The sequence below is a fragment of the Sceloporus occidentalis genome, unplaced genomic scaffold (genome assembly GCF_023333645.1).
Source record: "Sceloporus occidentalis isolate IW3139 unplaced genomic scaffold, rSceOcc1.0.p SCAF_215, whole genome shotgun sequence".
Taxonomy (NCBI): Eukaryota; Metazoa; Chordata; class Lepidosauria; order Squamata; family Phrynosomatidae; genus Sceloporus; species Sceloporus occidentalis.
The window spans coordinates 268,060-289,854 of record NW_028317195.1 but is presented as its reverse complement, the minus strand read 5'-3'; the positions used below and the strand labels follow the sequence as shown (position 1 = coordinate 289,854).

General features: G+C 40.4%; 1 protein-coding gene across 1 annotated transcript; it reads right to left on the bottom strand.

Moving 5' to 3' along the window:
- Positions 1–793: 793 nt before the first annotated feature.
- Positions 794–5,397, bottom strand: LOC149277376 (transmembrane protein 198). The gene is made up of 4 exons (XM_089502990.1): positions 5,208–5,397; positions 4,068–4,643; positions 1,399–1,547; positions 794–943 (listed from the first exon to the last, which is right to left on the bottom strand). The coding sequence occupies exons 1-4, from the start codon at positions 5,395–5,397 to the stop codon at positions 794–796; spliced, it is 1,065 nt and encodes a 354-aa protein (XP_089359116.1).
- Positions 5,398–21,795: the final 16,398 nt, after the last annotated feature.

Genomic DNA, 21,795 nt, shown 5'->3' with positions numbered 1-21,795 from the left:
AGATGATCATCATATTAAATCGAAATGCTAAGTGGTTCAAGAAATCCTCAGTAGAAATAACAAAACAATTTGATCAGAGACAAATGCTGTTAGATTGTACAAATGTTTTCACTTTAAAAGTATTCAAGGAGGCACACAATATTTTATAGAAGAAAGTGTACGACCCATTTAACCAGGTTTACGCAATGCCAGTTTTCTAGTTGTTGCTTTGCTTATCCCGAGCAACAGGATGACAGGTAGGTCAGAATTTGGTAAATTAAAACAATAACATCTTGATATAACCATCTTCTACATAAGAAACATTTCAGTTTGGGAAGTTAAATTGCTATTTTTTCTGCAATGCCCATGTATATAAAAACGTATTAAAGAGGTTAATGCATAACAAGTGATATTCTGTCCGTACATTTCATATGATTTAATTTTGCTTCTGGAAAAGTACCGGTTTTTAACAAGAATTTGTGTTTGTGTAATCCCAGGACGCATAACAAAATAAAAATCCTCCTAACAATGTTTATGGACCCCGCAGTGGTCAATGAAGAAGCAATTAGTTTTACATCTTTAATATAGACTTCTGCCCCACAAAAATGTGTTCAGTAGCAAAACGTTCAGAGTAGTGGTTTCAGGTTTGTACCTGGATTTTGAATCTTCGTGATGGCAGGAGGGGTCAACTGAGTAACGGGAAAAAGAGCACAGGATGTATCAATTAAGGCACAGAAAAATAAGTGCTGTCTAGCAAAATCATGTGGCTATGGCAGTTACTCCTTAGGTGTGAAAATTCCCAGACTTCACTCCATTATACTCTGACCACGGGTGTAGTGGCAGTGAGCGGTACAGTGGATCCACATTCATAGTCCAAGTCCACAACCGTCTGCATGTTTGTGCTCAGACTGCTCATGGACGTACCCGTTCCTGTCTGACGGTCCCTCAAGCTCTGCAAGTAACTCTGGAGAAAGAAAAAGAAAATGGAGTATGACACACAAAAAAGTAAGCATCTGCGAGAAAACAGGACTGCTCAGGAGCAAATTTAATCAGACTCTCCTCTTGTCTCTAGGCCTTCAAACTAAACTTGCCAGTTGATAGGCCTTAACGACCTTCCTCCCACTTACTTTCCTCTACCTCACCTTTCCTAGCCTTACTCACTCTGTCAGTATATATACACACACATATATATATACATATACACACATACATACACACGTCCAGTAATAACATTTAGTTAATCAATGTTGACACTGGAATACACCGTTTGGCTTGTCCACATCACACATCTGCACTTTCATCTCTTGTGTTCATCATTGGGAGGATTCATACAATGACCATGGTTTAGAGAAGATATGAGTGTGTAAACTCCAAACCCGCAGGGTTCCCTTACGCGTTCCTTTATTCAATTTCACTCACCGGTGCAAGAATGTCCCCAGTGTATCTTTTCACTGGATTAGCCTTTCGCCGATAAGTGCCCTCTGGAGGAGCAACATTCTGACGCTTCTTAGCTTCTTTCTGCCGAATCCTCAAGAGCTGGAGACGTTTTTGACGTCTGCTTATTATCACTGCACCAGGACATACGACTCACAGTTAATATAGTAAAGACAACCATTTTATAGAACATTTTATCTAAAAGATATCTAAACAATCAATGTATAGCACACAACATTTTTCTAGCACTCACAGTGTGATGATCATGAGTTAACTTATTTGTAGTCAGAGATTATGCCACCATCGAACCGGCTATGAAGGTATAACAGAGGGTTTTTTTTATTGTTGTTTATTTACACAAAAACAAAAGTCTTCCAGATCCAGAACTTGTGAGGTCTGAAGCACAGGGTGACCTTAGAACAGGAAGCTGTCACATTTTTTTCAATCTTATTAGCATTTAACCTTTCTTAACCTTAGTGTACACTCCTCATCCTCACATGGATGACATCAGGGAAGCGTCCTTGCACACAGAATGCAACACAATAAACAGTTCACAACAAAACATATATCTTAAATCTTCTTGGGTATGATTTTATTATAAAGACTACATTTTCTAAACTCAACCCCCCCCCCCCAAAAAAACCATGTATATTTCGCAATTCTGCCCCAACTAGCTTCAAGTATCTATATCACAGGCAATATGTTTTATTTTTCACTCAGAAATACAAAACAGAAGCCTATTAAAACAAAAGTTTCGTTTCTGAAAACAACATTTAATATTAAAAAGTACTAAATACAATATGTGCCTTTTGAATAAGACTGGAGTTCTATGTACTATGTCATACTCAAAAGAATATTTTTAACAGACTCCAAAAGGCATCATTTATACAAAACTGGCCGTGAATACATTTTTATGTGGATGAGTTAAGCATTTTTTCCCCCATAGTCGCTGGATTCTTTTTTTTTTATTGTTATGATGTTAAATGGGAAAAAGTATTATCCACTGCTCTGCTGAGCTGCATCATAAGGCTATAAAGTCACAGCAGAGAATGAAGGGCATTAATGAAAATGGTAATGCGGAAAGAAAAGTTTTCAAAACAGATGAATAGACAAAATAGCTCTTAAGAGTTGCACCCCTGTTAGGCTGAGTGGTTTGGCTACAAAGCATCCCTTCTTCTCTAAACAGAGCTTTGTCTTATCCCAACTGGAGGAGGAGCAGAACCGTCATAAAGATTCTACAACAGTGTTCCTCTTATTAATCCATGCATGTAAACTAGGAGCATGGGATTCTTAATCAGCTCCAGCCTTTGTCTGCACTCTGCTGCACACGCTAGTTGTAGGGACAGCCTGTGCATCGAGAAATACCGATAAATAAGTAACAGTACTTTCTGTTGAATTGTGTTGTACTTGTTAATATAGCCCTTTTTAAATCACAACTCTTAAAATGGTCTCTTAAAGCTACCTAAAAGCATTAGATGTGGCAAGTTGTTGCTTATAAAACATATTTTCTATGGACTTGAATTCACGATGGGTGTGGGTCTCAAACCTGAGATGCAGCAGCCACCAGAGGAAACAAGAGGACTTCTCTGTATATTTGCATAAAAGGATTGAGGACTATTGTGCTGATAAACCTTCCTCTCAAATAATAGTCGTGTATGATTGTTTGGCACATTCACCATAAGGACTTGTTTTGAGTTAAACTTGCCAGACATCTCCATCAAATTGTACCCCAACAAATTAAAGGTAAACGGCCCTTAGGGTTCCTCTTGGCCGACTGTAATAACGGCAGTTCTTACTCCGGCGTTTGGGTTTAGCTCACAATTAAGTTAGTGAAGGCTAAACTTTTGGGCATTCTGGAAACATCACTGAAGCTCTGTGAAAAAGTAATTGGCACCACCCTCAGCTTTCCCCTCCCTTACTGCTGAGCACAGGGATATGACATTATATTAGCATTACATGCAATGTGTTCAGCTTCCCTACTGCCAGTCAGCACCAACACTGTTCAAACCCACATGCGCATGTGCGGCAAGAACGCCCATTGATTTCAGTTGGAGACCTTTCTTGCCACTGATTTGCTGCTTGAAGCATCCAATCAGTGGCAACAAATGCATCCTTCTTTAGAGAGGGTGTCAGGGATTTTAGGCAGTTCATTTAACGGGATTGTAAAAGAACCAGGAGGTCAAAAAAGAGTTTTTACCTAAAGCAGCAAAAAGTGTTTTTTATAGTAATTTTTACTTTTCCACATCAGCAGGAGATGCCTCCTAGCAAAAATGGTTAACACAGTAGGGGAATTTAACGGGATGAGCACAAACAGGCTAGATGGGCCAAATGGTTCTTAGCGTCAAATTATAGGTTTCTAGAACTATAAAGATGTGGAATTCACATCCTATAGAGGCAATTGATGCTACTACGCTAAGCTCTACTTTGGATTGTCAACACGTTAAGGTAAATAACCAAATGAACTGAGCTGCAACAATTTAATACAATTATCAACCTACTTACATAATCTAAGCATTCGCATTATGTTCTTATGTCTGTCCATGTTATGGTTAGCTTTGTATCCTCCCACGTTGAAATGATACCACAGAGTACTGCTGACACTCTATAAATAAAATGTAATCATAACAATAGATTTAATAAAATGCATTACTCACCATCAGTATGAGAGTAGCCCTCGGCTGTGACTTTCCATTGGACTACAATTCCCAGGATGCTTAGCACTGGCCACATTCCCAGGACAACCCAGCTGTACCAGCAGAGGGGAAGTGAGTATTCCAAGCGAAGCCGATCATAGACATACTGCACCAGCAGCATTAACTCAATGAAGTAATCTGTGCATACAGTCAAGATAGCAGCCCCAAACGTTGCGGTGGAAACCACTGTGAACAGTTTCTGCCACTGAAGAGTCAGTACTGCAAACAGCATAGAAGATCCCATCATCATGCCCACTGGGACCCAAGCCGTGGGAGGATGGTAAAACTGCTCAAGTCCTACTAAGCAGGCAATGGCAAGCAGCAGTCCAAGAAGAAGGCCTGTCATGAATAGACCCACACTGTGCACAAGCATGGTGACCAAGCCACAAAGCAGGCCTATTCCTAGGGCAATGCCTGCGCTCAACTCTAGACTCAGCTGGGTGTCCAGGATTCTCTCTTTGTAGCAAAGCAAAAATATGACTGCTGAACCAGCCAGCAGGCCAGACAGAAACATAATGGCTTTGAAGCACCTGTAGCCTGTTGGGGGGGGGGGGCACAAAAAAAACCAAAACAGGACATTAAGAACAACAACAAAAAAATACACTAAACAAGGAGACATTATAGGTGTTGGATCCCAACACATGACTGTAATTTGCTCTATGGCATTTTAAGTAGCGAAATGAATGGGGGTGAAAGAATGAGATCAATTATTGAGCAATGTTCCATTCATTCTGCAATATAAAAGTTTACAGTACAGTACAGGAATTTTCTTTTATAGTCTCAGTTTATGCAAGAGCTGGAGGAGGTGATAAGAAGTGAGATTGCCCACAGGTGTAACACATTCTGTTGCAAAAATACAGATATATATATATATGCTATAATGGGGTAATTTGTGTGTTTTATCCCCCCAGTGGATTACAGAGAATCCAGATACTGGTGGCAGCAGGAAAGCTATTGCATTCTTCTAGGGCTTTAATTTCCATTTCACATTGAGCTGCATTTACGCTACAAACACATGTTAATACTAAGGTGAAGAGTGTCTTAGGAACTGTCTAACTTTAACGTGAACTATCCCCTTAGACACAATACTACGTTACTCACCGAAAAATATGTACACCAGTCCAAATAGGCAGCACAAGGAGCATACCACAGTGGGAACCACATCATAATAACGTCCACTTTCCAGATTACAAAAAGACTCAAAAGGGTCCTCCTGACCAGTGTCCACACTCTGGATATTGAGGTGCTGCAAAAGGTCTGGCAGGACAAAAGACGAGGGGTCAAAGGCCATGCTTCAGAAAGAGAGCACAGCAACTTAAGTAAGGGTGTCCATCCAGAAGCTCCTGTAAAACAGTGTGACATTAGAATAAATAGAAGAGAACACTATAAAATTCAAATGAATATCAGCAGCCAAAAAGATCTCGGTTTCACACTTGGTATAACAAAGTGTTTCTACAGACATTTCACCGATTCTGTTGCTGCCAAAAACATCACATGAGATGAGTTGTTGTTTTTTTTCCATTAAAAGTGGAGGTCACATTTAAGAGAGTTATTTAAGAGGGTCTGTTCACATTTCAGGGATGCTTTCCATTGGAAGGAACCGAGGGTAACGTTTTTAGCCGGATTCACCCCCAATGCAAAGAATGGCACAGCAGGAATCTCCATTAACACACCCTGGCGGCACCCTATGGCCCCTGTCCGTATCCCAGACATGAAACAGGAGAACAAGGTGGCAGCTGGGAATCCCAACCATTCGTATGTGCGGAGCCCAGCCCAACATCTGGTACACACATAGGAGCAGAAGGGCTTTCACCAGCATGTAACCTGAGAGCAAGAAAGCGCTCTGTAACGCTACATGAGCCCCAGGGAGAGGGACATTGTTATACCCCAGGCTGTTCATGTGTGCACCTCAGCAATCAGCCCTTTACAACGTGGGGGGCCTTGGGCAGATGGGATTATAACCCTTTTGTTCCCAAACTTCAGATAAAGCAATCTTGACAACAAAGGCTGATAAGATTACAACTTTGTGCTGGCCTGTAACCTCTTTCCTACAACCTATAACATAAAAAGAGAGGTACAAGCAATTTAGAAGAGTAAACATGCCATCGAAAAGAAAACTTAATTAAAATACATTAAACATAAACAGCAGAGTACAAGACTTCACAGCCTTTTGGTTCTTGATTTACAAACTCAGTGGATTATAAACAATGCCGAGTTCTGCTGTTATTTCGAATGACACCAGCCATATTATTATTATTAACTGGACATCCACATCTCAAACACACAGGCAGACCAGAGAACTTTTAATAAAAAAGTGCAATAAAACCAAAAAAAAAAATACAGCAGAGCGATTTGAAAAAGTGCGTGTGTAAATATATTGACAATTAAGAATTTTAGGGGAGATCTCGAACACCATAAAGAGACGCAAAAATCACACCGCTGATTCTTCTGTATATTGTTTGTCAAGTTGTTATGCAAAATCACATGAAAGACATTATGCAAAGAAGTAGTAAAAGCTAAAAGGTACAGATTTGTTTGTTATTCTATAATGTTTAAACGAAAGATTCAAAAGTTAGCACATATTTTATAAAGTATAACAAAGGAATTAGATAAAAATATATAGAGTATGAATTCTCAGGATTAACACACTAACCATAGTTCCAATAGTGAATGCACAAAGACGGATTGCTCCATAAAAACAAGAATTAATTCACCAATACTGATGTTAGTGAGAGCAGTGCTATATACGGTAATAATGATAGTATTTAAATAAATCGAGGGATTAAAAGTTCAAGAAGAAAGCTATTTCTTAATTAAATCAACCCAAATGCTTCTCACCTGCCTCTTTAGAGTTTGAGGCCATCCTATTTCGCAGAAAGGGTAGTATATATATGGACTAGACATCCAGTAGTAGCAGTAGTATTGATAAGCAGAGTAAAGGAAAAAGGCACAATATATGAATTAAGCTATTTTACACAATCCATGAAGTTTTAAACCAAATGTAAGATATAAATCCTCTAAGATATCTTTATTCACACCTAAAAGGTGATTAAAGAAGGGCAGACCCAATGGTTCTTTTCTGCCATCACTATCCGCCAGGTTCAGCAGTGAAAAGGTTAGCAAGAGAGATTGAGAATATCTGATTATGCGGATGGTGGAAAAAGTGACAAGTCAAGCCAGGCTCTGTAGGAAACATCTCAACCTCTGAAACATCTGGCAGTGGATGTGCATACATTAGAGCCAAGGAGAGAAAACAGCCTCTTGTTTCACTCCAAAAGTGAGACAAATAAAGTTTATATATTCACTCAAATTATATGGACAAAAGTATTGGGACACCTGACCAACAGGGACTTATCACATAAGATATAGTCAGTCCCTCCTTTGCTGCTATAATGCAATGGAACATTGCTCACTCTTCTAGGAAGCCTTTCCATGAGATTTTGGAGTGTTTCTGTTTGCCCCCCCCCCCAACCATCATTTAGAGCATTTTTGAGGTCAGGCACTGATGTTGGATGAGAACAGAGTCCTGACCTCAATCCCATTAAACACCTTTGGGGTGAACTGGAATGGAGATTGCGAGCCAGACCTTTTCATCCAACATCAGTGCCTGACCTCACAAACGCTCTACTGGATGAATGGGCAAAAATCTTGTGGAAAACCTTCCCAGAAGAGTGGAAGCTGTTATTGCTGCAAAGGGGGGACCAACTACATATTAGTGTCTATGTATTTAGAATGTGATGTCCTAAAAGTCCCTGTCGGTGTAATGGTCAGGTGTCCCAATACTTTTGTTCATATAGTGTATTTATAGAGAGAAAACATCTGATGACCACAGACCTTGTGTGGTCTCCAGTGATCCTTTTTCATATGATTCTTGGGATGATACAAAGAAGAGAGAGAGATCATATGTGTTTTTAAAATTAAAAAAACAAAAAAAAAAAAAAGGCACAGGTTAGAAAAATCAGAGCAGCAAAGACTTGTGAAAAAAAATTTCAGACTTTGTTTAAATTTAAGAAATCGTTGATGATTGTAATGGTGTCCCACTGCAAGAACACTAAACGTTTTATAATTACAAACTAGAATGAAACACTCAGTGCCTGCTACATATTACAATATGCTGCTCAACAAGAAAAAAAAAACCATAACAAAATATGTCCTCTAATGGTTATGTGTCATTTAGCAAGTCTAGACAACCAGATATTCTACACCCAGTGTAGGTAGTACATGGATATCAAGACGAGCGGATAACATGACCCATTGAGCTTGCAAATGTGGATGAAGCTGTTGAACAAGGTGTAAAAAAGGAACAAGGCTATCTACAAGACCCATAATAGAAAGCATGGGTCTCCAATTAGCAACAATATTTTAGTTCAACAGCAGAAAAATAACAGATACATAGACAGACAGACCGATAAACATGGGCTAACTCAATTGGCTTGCTATATATGTTTAAAGGTTGCTGGAAAATCATTGTACAGATAGAAATTATACTTGCAAAACCATTCAGAGAATGTATAGTCTCTAATGGCATGCTACCGCAATTCATCATGTCTAACCCCAGCGGACCTAAGCCTTTTAACATTATTGATGTCACAGCGGCCAGAGAAATATCTTGTTACCGTGCTGTTACTGGGAGAAACTTTTCAAGCAGCAGAATTTAACAAGTGCCTGTTCGGTTTGATGTATGAACGTGGGTGAGGAGTTGGTCATGTTTATTCATAAGTTTGCCAGGGATGCCCCTTGCACTCTGAAAAACGGAATTAAAGAGAAAGACTAATTGTGCTGCTGATAGGGTCAGGCTTTCTCGCCCCCTCGCTGGCCGATCAGTACCCCAAACGTTGGCTTCACCCCACGCACATGCGCAAAGCTTTGTCCCGCTGGCTCTGGATGAATGTCAGATCTGTGCAGACAAAGGCAACCGGACCATTAGCGATTCATTCTGAAGAGCACTTAATGGGGACAACACTTAACAAGTTCATGGTCAGCGGTATACAGATTACCTTGCAGTGAGGGTGTGTAACAAAATTAAACAGAAAAAGTTAACAGTTAACAAAAAAAAAAAAAAAAAAAAAAAAAAAAAGAAGCAGCTAGTCAATGTCCTTCCCAACATTTCTCCATTCAAAATCGGTTGTCCCCTTTCATCCTAGCCTGTTTAGCGACACGTTCTGCTAACAGACACGCTTATCCTGGAATACACTAGAATGTAAAGCAACAAAACCAGAAGAGAGAAATGGCAGACAGGAAGGTTCCGTTTCATAAGCTGTTCAAAAAATTAAACACAACAATCAGGCAAGCACATTAAAACAGCAACAGATCTCTCCTTCCCATTGTACAGATAACTTTTTTTCTATAAATGACCTGTAAAATCCAGTTTTGGTATCAGGTACATTCTAAAAACCTCCATCATTTATGGCAGGGCTTGACAAATTTGTTGTGAATCTAGGCACCAGCTAAAAAAGTTAGGAGCCAGGATTTTTTCTTAAACTAACAGTTGGTTAGGAGTGATCTGATCATCATCAGCCCACTTACTAAACTCACAGCATTTGACCTGGAAGCACCCTGGACTTTCAGGTCAGTGCTGGTTTTTGTTGTTTTTGGTGTTTTTTTTAACTCTTTCAATGCTGATGTTCCATTGGAGCACAGCATTGACTGATATTTAGTCCCCACAAGCTTGTGGGGACAAATGTTAACCCCTCCAATGCCACAAATGTGTTATACACAATTGTGGCATTGAGGGGGTTAACACTGCACTGTCGCTCTCAGGGAGCGATCAGGCAGCAGTGGAGGGTTGGGGCTGCTCTCCACACTCATGTGGAGACCAAAGAACCCTCTCCCCTGTCCCTGAAGCTGCCTCTGGCAGCTGGGACGCAACTGCTGGTCTATAGAGCAGCCATTGCAGGGGGAGTCTGATGACTGCTGTAGGCTTCCATGCCTACAGAAGTCATCAAAGGGCTTGTGGGGGGCTCGTTTTTGCTGTTGCTGGTCTGCTTGGGCTTCCAGGCAGACCACCAGCAGCAGAGCCCCGTACAAAACAGACTCCTGGGCAGACAGCAACAGCAGCGCCCCCCGCGATCAGAGGCTGACAAACACCTAGGCGCCAGGACAAAATTCTGAGTCGCCATGGCGACCTGGCGCCCGGGATTTGTCGAGCCCTGATTTATGGTATTACATTAATGACAAAATGCTATTGGCGTTGGCGATGATGGTGAAACAGCTTTTATTTTGAGGATGGGATTTATCCAATGATCAATGTGAGATGTACAGTAAAGCGGTTAGTGAGATTTGAGGAGACATGGATACATGGTTCCTGGGATTTCTCAGCCCTACGCACATGTGTGTATACGACATATGCTGATGTCACATACTGTTCTTCTGAATCATTTTTCTTTACAGATACATGGAATAGTTAAGGAATTGCTATAGCTCCTGAGAGAGAATACACAAACCAGCAACGTCAGGGAAAGACCCAATATAAAAACTCTGCTGAGGCACCTCAACTGGCCTGAAACACACAATACTCAGGTGTCCATCACCAGCTAGATGTGGGGCTGAGAAGATCGATTAGGAAATGTCAGGACTGTATTGCTGTTTGGCATTCGGCAGTGAAGATGGATTAGGCAGTGGGTGCAGCAGGGCTGAAATTAACAGCAATGTTAGCGGGTGGAGAATGTATGGGAATTCGTGCAACTGTACGAGATCGAAAGATGGGGGCTTGACCAGGAGGACCTTTTCCAAAGCAGAAATAGAAGTACCGTATCTATCACAGGGAGACACAGTAACGCAACAGTTACTTGCAGAGGTTATACACACGGAACAAAATAACTAAAATGAAGAGGCAGGTAGCAAGGGGGCATGCAGAAGAAGGGGTGTAAAGGACCATGCTAACATGCCAAACCTCTTCACCAGCTGCTGCCATTCCCACGCTGACATGGCTTTAGAGAGAGCCAAAACCAAATCTGGCACCAGCTGATAATTCCATGGCCAACAAATTACTAGCCCGATATGGGAAAAGAATTTTGGTGCCAGGTAGTGCATATTTTCATGGTATTTTGCGAAGCTGTCCTCAGACTTAATGCCACTAACTGTCCACTCATTGCGTACGGCAACAGACAAACTTTCTTCTGAATAATACATTTACATACCCACATTTGAATATGTTCCTACTCTGCCTGGCACACAATGTATGAATAACGTATTACTTCATATTGTGGATATGCTACCATAAGACATTTATACAATACAGTAGGGCTGAAACAACGAATCGATAATAATCGATAACGGAAATCGTTGTCGACGATTTCCGTTATCGATTAATCGAGTGATCGATTCGTTGTTTACTTACCTCCGCGAGCGTTCCCCACTTCTGCAGTCTCCGCCTTCTTTTAGTTACGTGACGCGTTCTGGAGGTAAGTATTCTTCATGTCTGTGCGAATCGCTCTGTGCGAGTGGCTCCATTCGCACAGAGCGGTTCGCGGGGGTGGGGGTGGGGTTTCAGGGGATGCAGGGCAGGGTGTGAGTGCAGGGCAGAGTGGGGGTGGGGATGCAGGGCAGAGTGTGGGTGCAGGGCAGGAGACTGGGTGCAGGGCAGAGTGGGTGTGGGGATGCAGGGTGTGTGTGGGTGCAGGGCAGGGCAGGGTGTGAGTGTGGGTGCAGGGCAGGGTGTGAGTGTGGGTGCAGGGCAGGGTGTGAGTGTGGGGGCAGGGCAGAGTGGGTGCAGAGTGTGGGGGCAGGGTGTGAGTGTGGGGGCAGGGCTGGGTGCAGGGCAGAGTTGGAGACTGGGTGCAAAGTGCCAGGGCTGGGTGCAAAGTGCCAGGGCTGGGTGCAAAGTACTGAGGGCTGGGTGCAAAGTGCCAGGGGTGGGTGCAAAGTGCCAGGGGTGGGTGCAAAGTGCCAGGGGTGGGTGCAAAGTGCTGGGCGCAAAGTGCCAGGGCTGGGCGCAAAGTGCCAGGGCTGGGCGCAAAGTGCCAGGGCTGGGCGCAAAGTGCTGGGTGCAAAGTGCCAGGGCTGGGGCAAAGTGCTGAGTGCTGGGTGCAAAGTGCAAGGGCTGGGTGCAAAGTGCAAAATGCTGGGTGCAAAGTGCCAGGGCTGGGGCAAAGTGCTGGGTGCAAAGTGCCAGGGCTGGGGCAAAGTTTCTTGAACAGTAATAGTCCACCTCTTTTCAGAATGTTTGGGGTTATTTTGTTTCATAAATATTGTGTTTGGGTTCTTGTACTTTGAAAATATTGTTTTTTATTACATCATAACAAAATAAGAATGTTAATGTAAATTTTAAGTTGTTTTTTAACATCCAGTTCATGAAATTATTTTAAATAAACGAAAAATTTGCATATTGATTTTTTTTTTATCCGATTAATCGAAAAAATAATCGGCCAACTAATCGATTATTAAAATAATCGTTAGTTGCAGCCCTACAATACAGAAATACCAAACATTTAAAAAGAAAAATTCTAGAAAAATAGTTTAGAGAAAAAATTGTTCTGATTTAAAATTCCTAGAAGCGAATGAAACAAACCAAGGTTGCATAAGTCAAATATCTAACAAAAAACCTCCCATATTCTCTTAAAAATACAACTAATTAGGTTACCTTAATTCGATTAAAAACACCCAAACCTATGGATTACTGTTGCTAAACAAATAAGTTAAGGATACTCCAGGCACACCAGTAACCGACCCATTTGTCAGTTGGAAAAATTCCAAGGGAGAAATGAATGTCCCCGACAGCTACATAAAATAATGCATATTAAAGCAGATTGTGAGTACGTTAATATGCATTCTTTAAAAAGTTAAAAATACATAAATAAAAGCCGTCACCTAAAGGAGAAGCTGCAGCTCTGGAGCTTCTTGAAACAGCCAATCAGCAAAGTCCTCCCATTTAAATCAATAGGATCGCTTTTCCACATACACGAACAGTGTCTTGTTAGACTCTCCCCTACTGCGGCATTCACCAACACTAAGTAAACCACGTTAGGAGACCCCCGAATGCTTATCAAGCTAGCGCAATATCAAGTGGCAGGAGAAGTGTTCAGCCTGATATAATAACCTGAATGATGAATAGCGAGCGGCCAGGGAAAAGGACAAATTCATATTGCATTTGAAGGGGCCGCTCAGCTATGATATATGCATTAAAGTGACATTGAGGGTGATTAATAAAGACGTTGCATGCATATGATGCAGAAAGCTAGCACTTGCATAAGTTGGAATTACCAACCTTTATACACAAGTGCGCTGCGCATGCTGTACCGTTACTACTGATGGGACGAGCAATACCTCGCTTTTAACCACATGATGCTCCTCACGTTCAAAGGGTTAAAACCTGAAGGTTGTACACATAAATATACACTACCCCATATACACTACCCCATCATTGGAAACGCAGCCGAGTATATTTATATCCCAAGTTGATTTGTTCAGGTGACACAAGGGACTTTATGTCCATGATAAGACACACATTGCATGGGGCGAGATGGAGGGACCCTCCATGTCATATAGCACACGCGTTAAACTGGTTTGGTGCATCGCATATCTGGATAGCCAAGTCTGCCTATAACCAAAGGATAAAACTTTCATCACCAAGACAAACACACAAGCCATCAGAATAAGTAATACAAGCTGTTATACAATTAGACGCAAATTCCTCTATTCAAAGCGCCGCTCACACAGCGGATGCATCAAGCTTCACACTCCAATGTAGAAGGCTGCAGAGTTAATTAGACAAGTCCAGACAAGACACATCATCCCGGTACCTAATGTTACCTTATCAGCCATATGGATCCAGATAATACCCCGCAATGTGCATACATATATGGCTGTCCGTGCCAAGACCTCATCCCTACTTACAGGGCTGACCTTCCACAAATACAGACATCATGAGACAAAACCATAATAACGCCATCTCCAATGGATACAGTACGCAAGTATGCAATTTCTAGGTTAAAAACAAACAAACACCACTTTGAATATGTGATATAATGTGAGCTATCCGAATAGCTTTATTACCGGTTCAGTATAGCAGGGTTTTGTACAGCAATTATTTGTACAGAACATCTGGCAATTAATCATTGTTATGTATATTATGTGTATATTTTATTATATATATAATATATATAATGATTGTAAGCTCGTGTGAACAGGGCCCTCCTCACCTGTTGTCTCTGTAAGTCAAATTGTTATGTTATATATTACTTGTTATGTCCTGTCTACCCATTGTACAGCGCTACGGAATATGATGGCGCTATATAAAACAATTGTTAATAATAATAGTCACTCTTTTTTTGTAATAATTGCTATGGATTGTAAGGATAGAAGGCAGCCCATCCCACACATACTCACACATCCAGCCTGCTGCCTCCTCCTCCGGTTCACAGCCAACTGTTAGTTCTTAGAAGGATGCTATAGCCTTTACACCCTTCCATTAACCCTTTACGCGTCGGAGAGCATAGCAGCACAGTTCTGCCCACTAACAGTTAATACAGAAACATCGGCAGCCAAGCAAATGTAAGATTTGTAAACCAAAAACATGCAAATCCAAAGACCTGTTGGCCGGCATACAGAGTGCGCGAGGCGGATGAGCGATAAAGAGCTGCTTTACTGCTAAATATCCTCCAATGCGCTAAAATAACGGCAAGATGTCCAATACAAGTGATAGTATATGGGGGGATTCGTTATACGCCAGCTGGGAAGCCAGCTAGATGCCAGTCCCTGTACTAGAGATCGAAGCCGAGAACTCTAAAGATAACAGCACAGAAAATAATACGAAACGATGATTCCGCCCAAGAGATAAACAGAGCGTTACACAGATCTGACATTCAGTTTGGAGATTGGGAGTTAAAGAGCACCAACCCCCAAACGAGTCAGACCGTTATATGGCGAGCCCTTCCAACTGCCTCTGGCACCCAACGCGTTAAAATGCTCTAACAACATTGTCTACTCGCAAACCAATTGTTTTATTAACGCTACGCTCTGGCACTGAAAGGGTTATGCCAACGGACAGTAAATTAACACTTAGTATTAATCCTGGTCATTTACACCCATTCAGGACTCCATTACCAGGTCAGAGCAGGACGAGAGGGGGAATAGCCTCTGTGCGATAAGCTGTCACTTCCTCCGGCAGCCAGGGAACCGGGAGGGGGTTGGGTGCTGCTGGTGGCGGTTATTGTAACTTTTCAGTGTCGAAGGGTCTTCTCAGATGCATGCGGGGGTCTTCCCCTGATCAAACGGCACGAATACCGGGAGCCGCATGGTCCAAAGTACGCGACCAAACGCTGCAGACCTCTCTCCTAAATTCAGCCGAGCAATTCTCCGGTGCAGCTGGCAAACCGCACTCGCACAGCCCAGATCCCCCCTGCGCGCATCACATTCAAACTCACTCCGAAGACCACTCTCTTTCTCTCTCTGGAACAGCTGAAGGTGACGTCACCCACCCTGAGACAAACCATTCCTCTCACGGGGGAAACCTGCGTGGTGTTTTGGATTCTCTGACAACAACAGACTCTTTCCAGAGCTATAAATGGCAACGGATTTGGAGTTTTTCAAATCACTACAATATTAAAAGCATAATAATTATTTAATGAGTTTAAACGAATGTGATTAATACTTGGACGCCTCTCAGATAGCTAGCAATTTAAAAGAGGAATAGTTAATTGCAATAGAGTTTGAAGTAGAATAAGTTCCATTGTCAGATTATTGTTTGCACTGTACTTTATGTACTTTTAATACTCAATAATGCATTATTATACTTTTTCTGCCGGTGAATAAATATGCAAATAAACATTGTTTAAAAAATTATCCAGGGAAAGGAAGTGTATAAAAAAATTATTGAGAATGATAAAATCAGCAGAAATCAGTATAATTTGTATATGCAGTTTTTACTTGACATAAAAGTATAATTAGGGCTCAAACTCTGTTATAAAAAAAAGTCGCTTTCTATTGTCCAGAAGTAAGGTTTAGAGATTAACCATTTAGAACCAAGTATCTAAGAACATAAGGTAGCTCCCTGCAGACCGAACTATGAAGATTCTTGGTATACAGATGGGCCCTTGAGGGTGACACCGACGAGACTCTTCTGCTTATAGAAACATAGAATTTGATGGCAGATAAGAACCACCTAGTCTGCCCATTTTTCAAACCTCTATTTATCCCCTCACTGTATCAGCCTCCACTGCTTCTACTGAGAGACTGTTCTATTTATCTACTACCATCTCAGTAAAGTAGAACTTCCTTACCTTAACTCTAAGCCTCTGACCCACTAGTTTTAGGCTATGGCCTCTTGTTCTAACATTGCTCCTCTTTTCAAATAAGCTTGCCTCCTGTACTTTAAGTATGTAAATGTTTCTATTGCATCCCTTGTATATCTAAGAAACACTTGTAAATGAGCTCCAAACTACCCCGTATCTGTATTGGGTAGACTAGAGCGCAATGCTGAAGGGTCATAAAGAGTGCTTGGCCCTGCACGCTTTGTCCCGGGATCCAGGAAGGAAATGTTGGAGAGTATGCCATCTGTTTTGCCAGTACACTTCAAAGCTCTTTAAATACTTTGGGGTGTATCCCACCGGGTCCCATGGATTTGTCTGTTTTTACTTTGGAAAGTTCAAGTAGAACTTCTTCCTCTGTTAACACCCCTGTTTCACATGTCACCCTATTTTTCTTTGATAACTGGGGTCCCTCACCTTCATCTCCCTCTGTAAAAACAGAACAAAAGTATTTATTTAAGCAGTCGACTAGATCTTTATCCTCATTTATATAATTTCCTTCATGACTCAAGTAGTTATTAAGACGTGCCTGGTATGTTTGTTAACATATCACTGGTTTATTTTTGTGAATTGGTGAGAAGTGCTTTTGCACATGCACAATGACATTTTACAACAGAACCCCTCAGATCCAAAGGAGGGTACGTGCATGGAGAGAGGGAATAAGCACAGCGTGTTATGCCTCTGGAGGTACCATTCATGCTTTACAAGTTCTAAACAACAGCACATATAATTCGCACACAATAGTTTTGACTTTTGCCCCATTACTAGCTGTCCAAATTTAGTGCAGAAATACTTTTTTTATGTTCACAATGATCACTGCATAGCTGTCAGCAGTCCTCATTATATCCCAGCTAGAGCCAGATTATACACATGGCTACCTAGGCACCTGCCCGGGACACACACACACACACACATATATATATATATATATATGTATATGTATGTATATATATATATGCAATAATGCTTGCTCAAGTGTTGGTACTGCTATTGTATGTGTACGGAACCTGGTCGGATGACGCAAGCATGTTCTCTGTGTGAGTTATCTGCTGTCTATGGGGGCCACCTACATTGGGCTCTTGTGCGATGTAGAAAGCAATTGGGAGAGAGACCCAGACTGATGCCTTGCCTAGGGCCACTGTTAATATAGCTCTGGTCCCAGCTGCTTGTTGTCCCAACCATTGTCTTGATTTCTTGATCACAGTCAAAGAACCTGAGTATTTCAAAGCCACTCAAGGTATCAGGTGGAGGGGGTTGTCTAGATCCATGTCCAGCTTGCCAAGCTGAACTGGTCCTCCTGACGCACAAGTGCTTGAAACATGGCTCTGGCTTGTGTTGCACCTTTCTTGACGACCCGGAGTCAGGCGTTTGGCTCAATCATGCTCAGTAGAGCCAGAATTGCTGTCTGCCAAGAGACAATCTGGAGCCACCAGCAAAAAGTGAGCAAGCGTTGTTTCTAAGTCCAATGTTTGTTCTACTGAAAGAAGGACATCAATGAAGCAAACATTGTTTTTGCATTGTTCCCAGTTTTAAGGTTTATTTTATGGCGACAGAGCCTCTTTAATGCCCATTATTTATTGCTATAGGCCAGTTTATGAATGAAATACAACAATAATATTAAGCAAAGTTTAAACCTTTTTTTCATATTATTAGCTTCAGTACAAATTTTAGGGTTATGTATAGAGATGGAGAGTCATTTCCATTGTATTACTTTAGGCAGATGTACTCCTATTGAGCAATGAAAAGCTTCCCCGTCAGGATGGTGGATCCACACATTAGATGAGGTGGCTCCTAAAATATACCTTTGGAAAGATACCGTGACCAGAGGATTGTAGAGAGACTTTTCCCTGGGAAGAATTAAGTGAAACATTCGCACTTCTTTTACAGCACTATACTTCTTTAATATACAAATACACATATTACATGTACCCATTTGTTAAAAAAGTGCTTTATGGATAGGACCTTTTGGACAAACTTGTGAGTGAAAGATGTTTCAATATGCAGCAGTCAACAAACATTTTTTGCTAACGTTATTTAATAGTGCAAAGCAAAATAAATTGCTTGTTTGGAATTAAATTGCACACCACCGCCCGGCATATAAGGAAGACAAGCAGAATTATCAACATAACTTAACCAACATGTCAATTAAAACTGGGCTTGGTTATTACTTCTACACATATTTAAAAAAAACATTTTTTTTAAATAATTACACAGAGAACCAAATATTTTAATAAACAGCTAAGAACATATTGGCAACAAACCCATCAGTTTATATATATATTATATATATATATATATATATAGTATGTATGTTATACACATCTACATATGTACATACACATATTATATAGATTTGGGTACCATTGTGGTGTAGAATGCTTTGTATATCTGTCTTACTAACTTTAATCAGGGTCATTCGAGTGATGCGTAGGGGCAGCATTATGAACCTGTGTTCTGAAACCAGCACAGTGCTGATCTAAGTCTCATTTAGAGGAAACACTGAGTCATTGTGTTTGTTGGGCATCTATTACTCCTTATTTGTGGAATCTGTGCCTTTCTGATACATTGTATTACTAATGTCCAGCACATACACAAAGCAACAGTCTCAGAAACAAATAAACACTATTAATTATTTAAAAAGCGTAAAAGAGCATAAAACTTAGTGGGGTTTGACAGCGCTCATAACCCATTGTTGCAAGCCCCATTCTTTCATTATTATACTTAATTAACAAAACATGTGGGTCACAGTGAAATTGCAGGACCCTCTTTATCTTTAGTACCAATGGTTATCTCTGTTATTTTGAGGACTTAGCTCTATGTAAATAAATGATGATTATAATAAAAAATGTACAGTTTGTAGTGCAGCCTGGTGATCCTCTCTGCATAACTAGAAGCCCTACATTGACTGTGTTTGATCACATCATATAATAATTCTAATTTGTCCAACCAAAACTGAAATGTTATAAAACCACATAAGTACATGGAGATTTCAATTTGCGGACTCCGTGACATCCTCACAGGGGCATACCTAGAGTATTTGGCCCTATATGTCTCGCTCCCACCACACAAAAACAATTAATGTTGGCAAGAATATTTATTTCACAAATTTGTAAACTGTATGTCAACTGGAAAAAATAAAAGCATGAAAAAAAAAATTATTAATTTAAATAAATTAAATAAGTTTGAATAAATATATATGTTCACAACAGAAGTCCATGGTGTTATCTGTACTGTTAGTCAAAGGACAAAATTAAAATGTCACGCTATTGGGAATAGATTTTTTCCCACATTTTTAATCACATTTTTAATTTTAATAAAGCTCAATCCAACTTCTTAGCACGTAACATACATGCATAGGCAAAATGAGGCCACTTTTAATATAATCCCAATGTATATTCAGGTTTTTTTTTTTAGGTACTACTAAATGATAAATACATTTTCTGATGGCAGGTCTCCATTAAATACATATTTGGAGGCTGTCAAACTCCATAAATTATATTTCGAGTTTTGCTATTTTTTTTTTCTGGAGAAAAAGAATCATATTTCAGATAATTTCTCATTAGACACTAAAGAATATATTTATATAGCTTTTGGATAAACAAACAAATTACGATAAGGCTGATAACGCATGCCTTGGCAGGTGCGAGATGTTCTTTGTGCGGCCGTGCAAAAGAAATACACTGAGCGCCACAAGCAGTAAAATGCAGAAACGAGCATCACAATCACGATTTAAGTACCCCAGAGGGCATAGAGCGGATATATTAGAAACAAAACAAATCCTAACATAGGAGTCACATTTATTTATTATACCCTTTTATTAGCGTTAATTTATAAAGCAAACATTTATATTTAAACAGAGAGACAACATAGTATCGCATGTTTAAAAAAATATTGGGATCGTTTCCCCCTCGACCTCCTAGTAGACTGTAAGCTTACAAAAACAGGGCATTCTTCTCCTTCTCTACCTGCATATCTTAATATGTGTATCTTGTTGCCAATCTGTTAATTTTCCCTGTCCCACTATTTTATAGATCTATGGAATATACTAGCACTCTAAAGATAAAAATAATGTAATGTTTATATCTTATTGACATTCATTTTCATGAGTTGTTTACTAGTACTAATGTGCCATTAACTCTTTAAGGATCACAGGGCAGCAGGGTTTACATTGTTGGGCAATTCATTTTCACATGCCTTGTTCTACATGGCCTCTTGATTTAGTGGCTGAAGCACTGATTGTTTTTTCACCTATCTTGAAGGCTTTATTTGGCTGCTTATCTGAAAAGGATATTGTTGGTCATATGTAAAGGATTTTATGTCCTTAAGTGCATCCATCTGTTTACACGGAGCAGCCTCCAGAAATTTGTCTGTATCTCTTTATTTCTATCTAGAAGCTGCCAACACCCAAGAGTTCAAGTGAGGGAAATGCAGCAGCTCCATAATTGGAATTTGTGAGGCCCAATACACTTCGGAGAAGGGACAGGGATGGATAAGGTTCAGAAAGCCTTGCTAATTCAACTGAATATAAATTGGTCCATTTTCTTCTCATTCTTCGAAACGCTCTTCCGACCTAGAATTTGTTTCAACATATTATACATGAATGTATGGCATATTCCGTAAGTGTCCAACTTTGGAAACTCTTTTGGACACAAATACTTTATTCTGGATTTCCTGCCTGACGTGTCCCTTTAGAAGCATCTCAGCTTGCTTGCTGATTGTGAGTGTTCTACAGCCTCAGAAGTCACAAGAATATGTATAGCACTCACGGGTCTTGTATCAATAATAAAAAATATGTTATTCACATAAAAAAAACCCAATGTTTCTGTCCCTCCACGGGGACGTTTTTCAAATACTTTTTATTATTGATACAATACTCGCAAGTGCTTAAAATCATTTGTGGATATTTTGTTGCTGTTTTTATGTAAAACAAAGACATTTCTATCTGTAACATAATTGCAAAAGGATTTTCTAATGATCGATTAACTATTTAAACTTACATTTTGATAAAAGAAAACAACATGCCATTGGAACACAGGAGTGGTGGTTGCTGATAAAGGGCCTCTATACAATATTTCCAGCTACATATCAACATGCCTCTTTAATTTTTAGCCACGTAATATCACAAGTCTCTCACGGTGATGGGTGGAGGGAGTGGGCAGAGTGTGGATGTGCCCACTTATGACATCATTTGCCGATGTCCCTGGCTGCCCACTTGTGTTAAACACGAAATGCAACAACACAATCCTTTGCCTGATTGTCCCCACTGATCACCATAGGCTGGTGGGCACACAAAGCTTCCACTGTCTTTCTCAGCATGCTGCATCTCTAAATGATGCATGACCAACAGTTACTCATGTGTATGATTCAGTAAGGCTTCCCACAGACATCTATTCACTTTGACAAAGTGATCTTGTCATATAGAATAATTAAAACAACTGAATAAA

Bases quoted from the DNA above. Each gene is read 5' to 3' on its own strand.
- LOC149277376 (XM_089502990.1), bottom strand. From the start codon at position 5,397: ATGGCCTTTGACCCCTCGTCTTTTGTCCTGCCAGACCTTTTGCAGCAC. The intron at 4,644-5,207 runs GTGAGTAACGTA...CCCCCCCAACAG, and splicing joins ACTGGTGTACATATTTTTCG to GCTACAGGTGCTTCAAAGCC. The intron at 944-1,398 runs GTGAGTGAAATT...TTCTTTCTCCAG, and splicing joins CTGGGGACATTCTTGCACCG to AGTTACTTGCAGAGCTTGAG.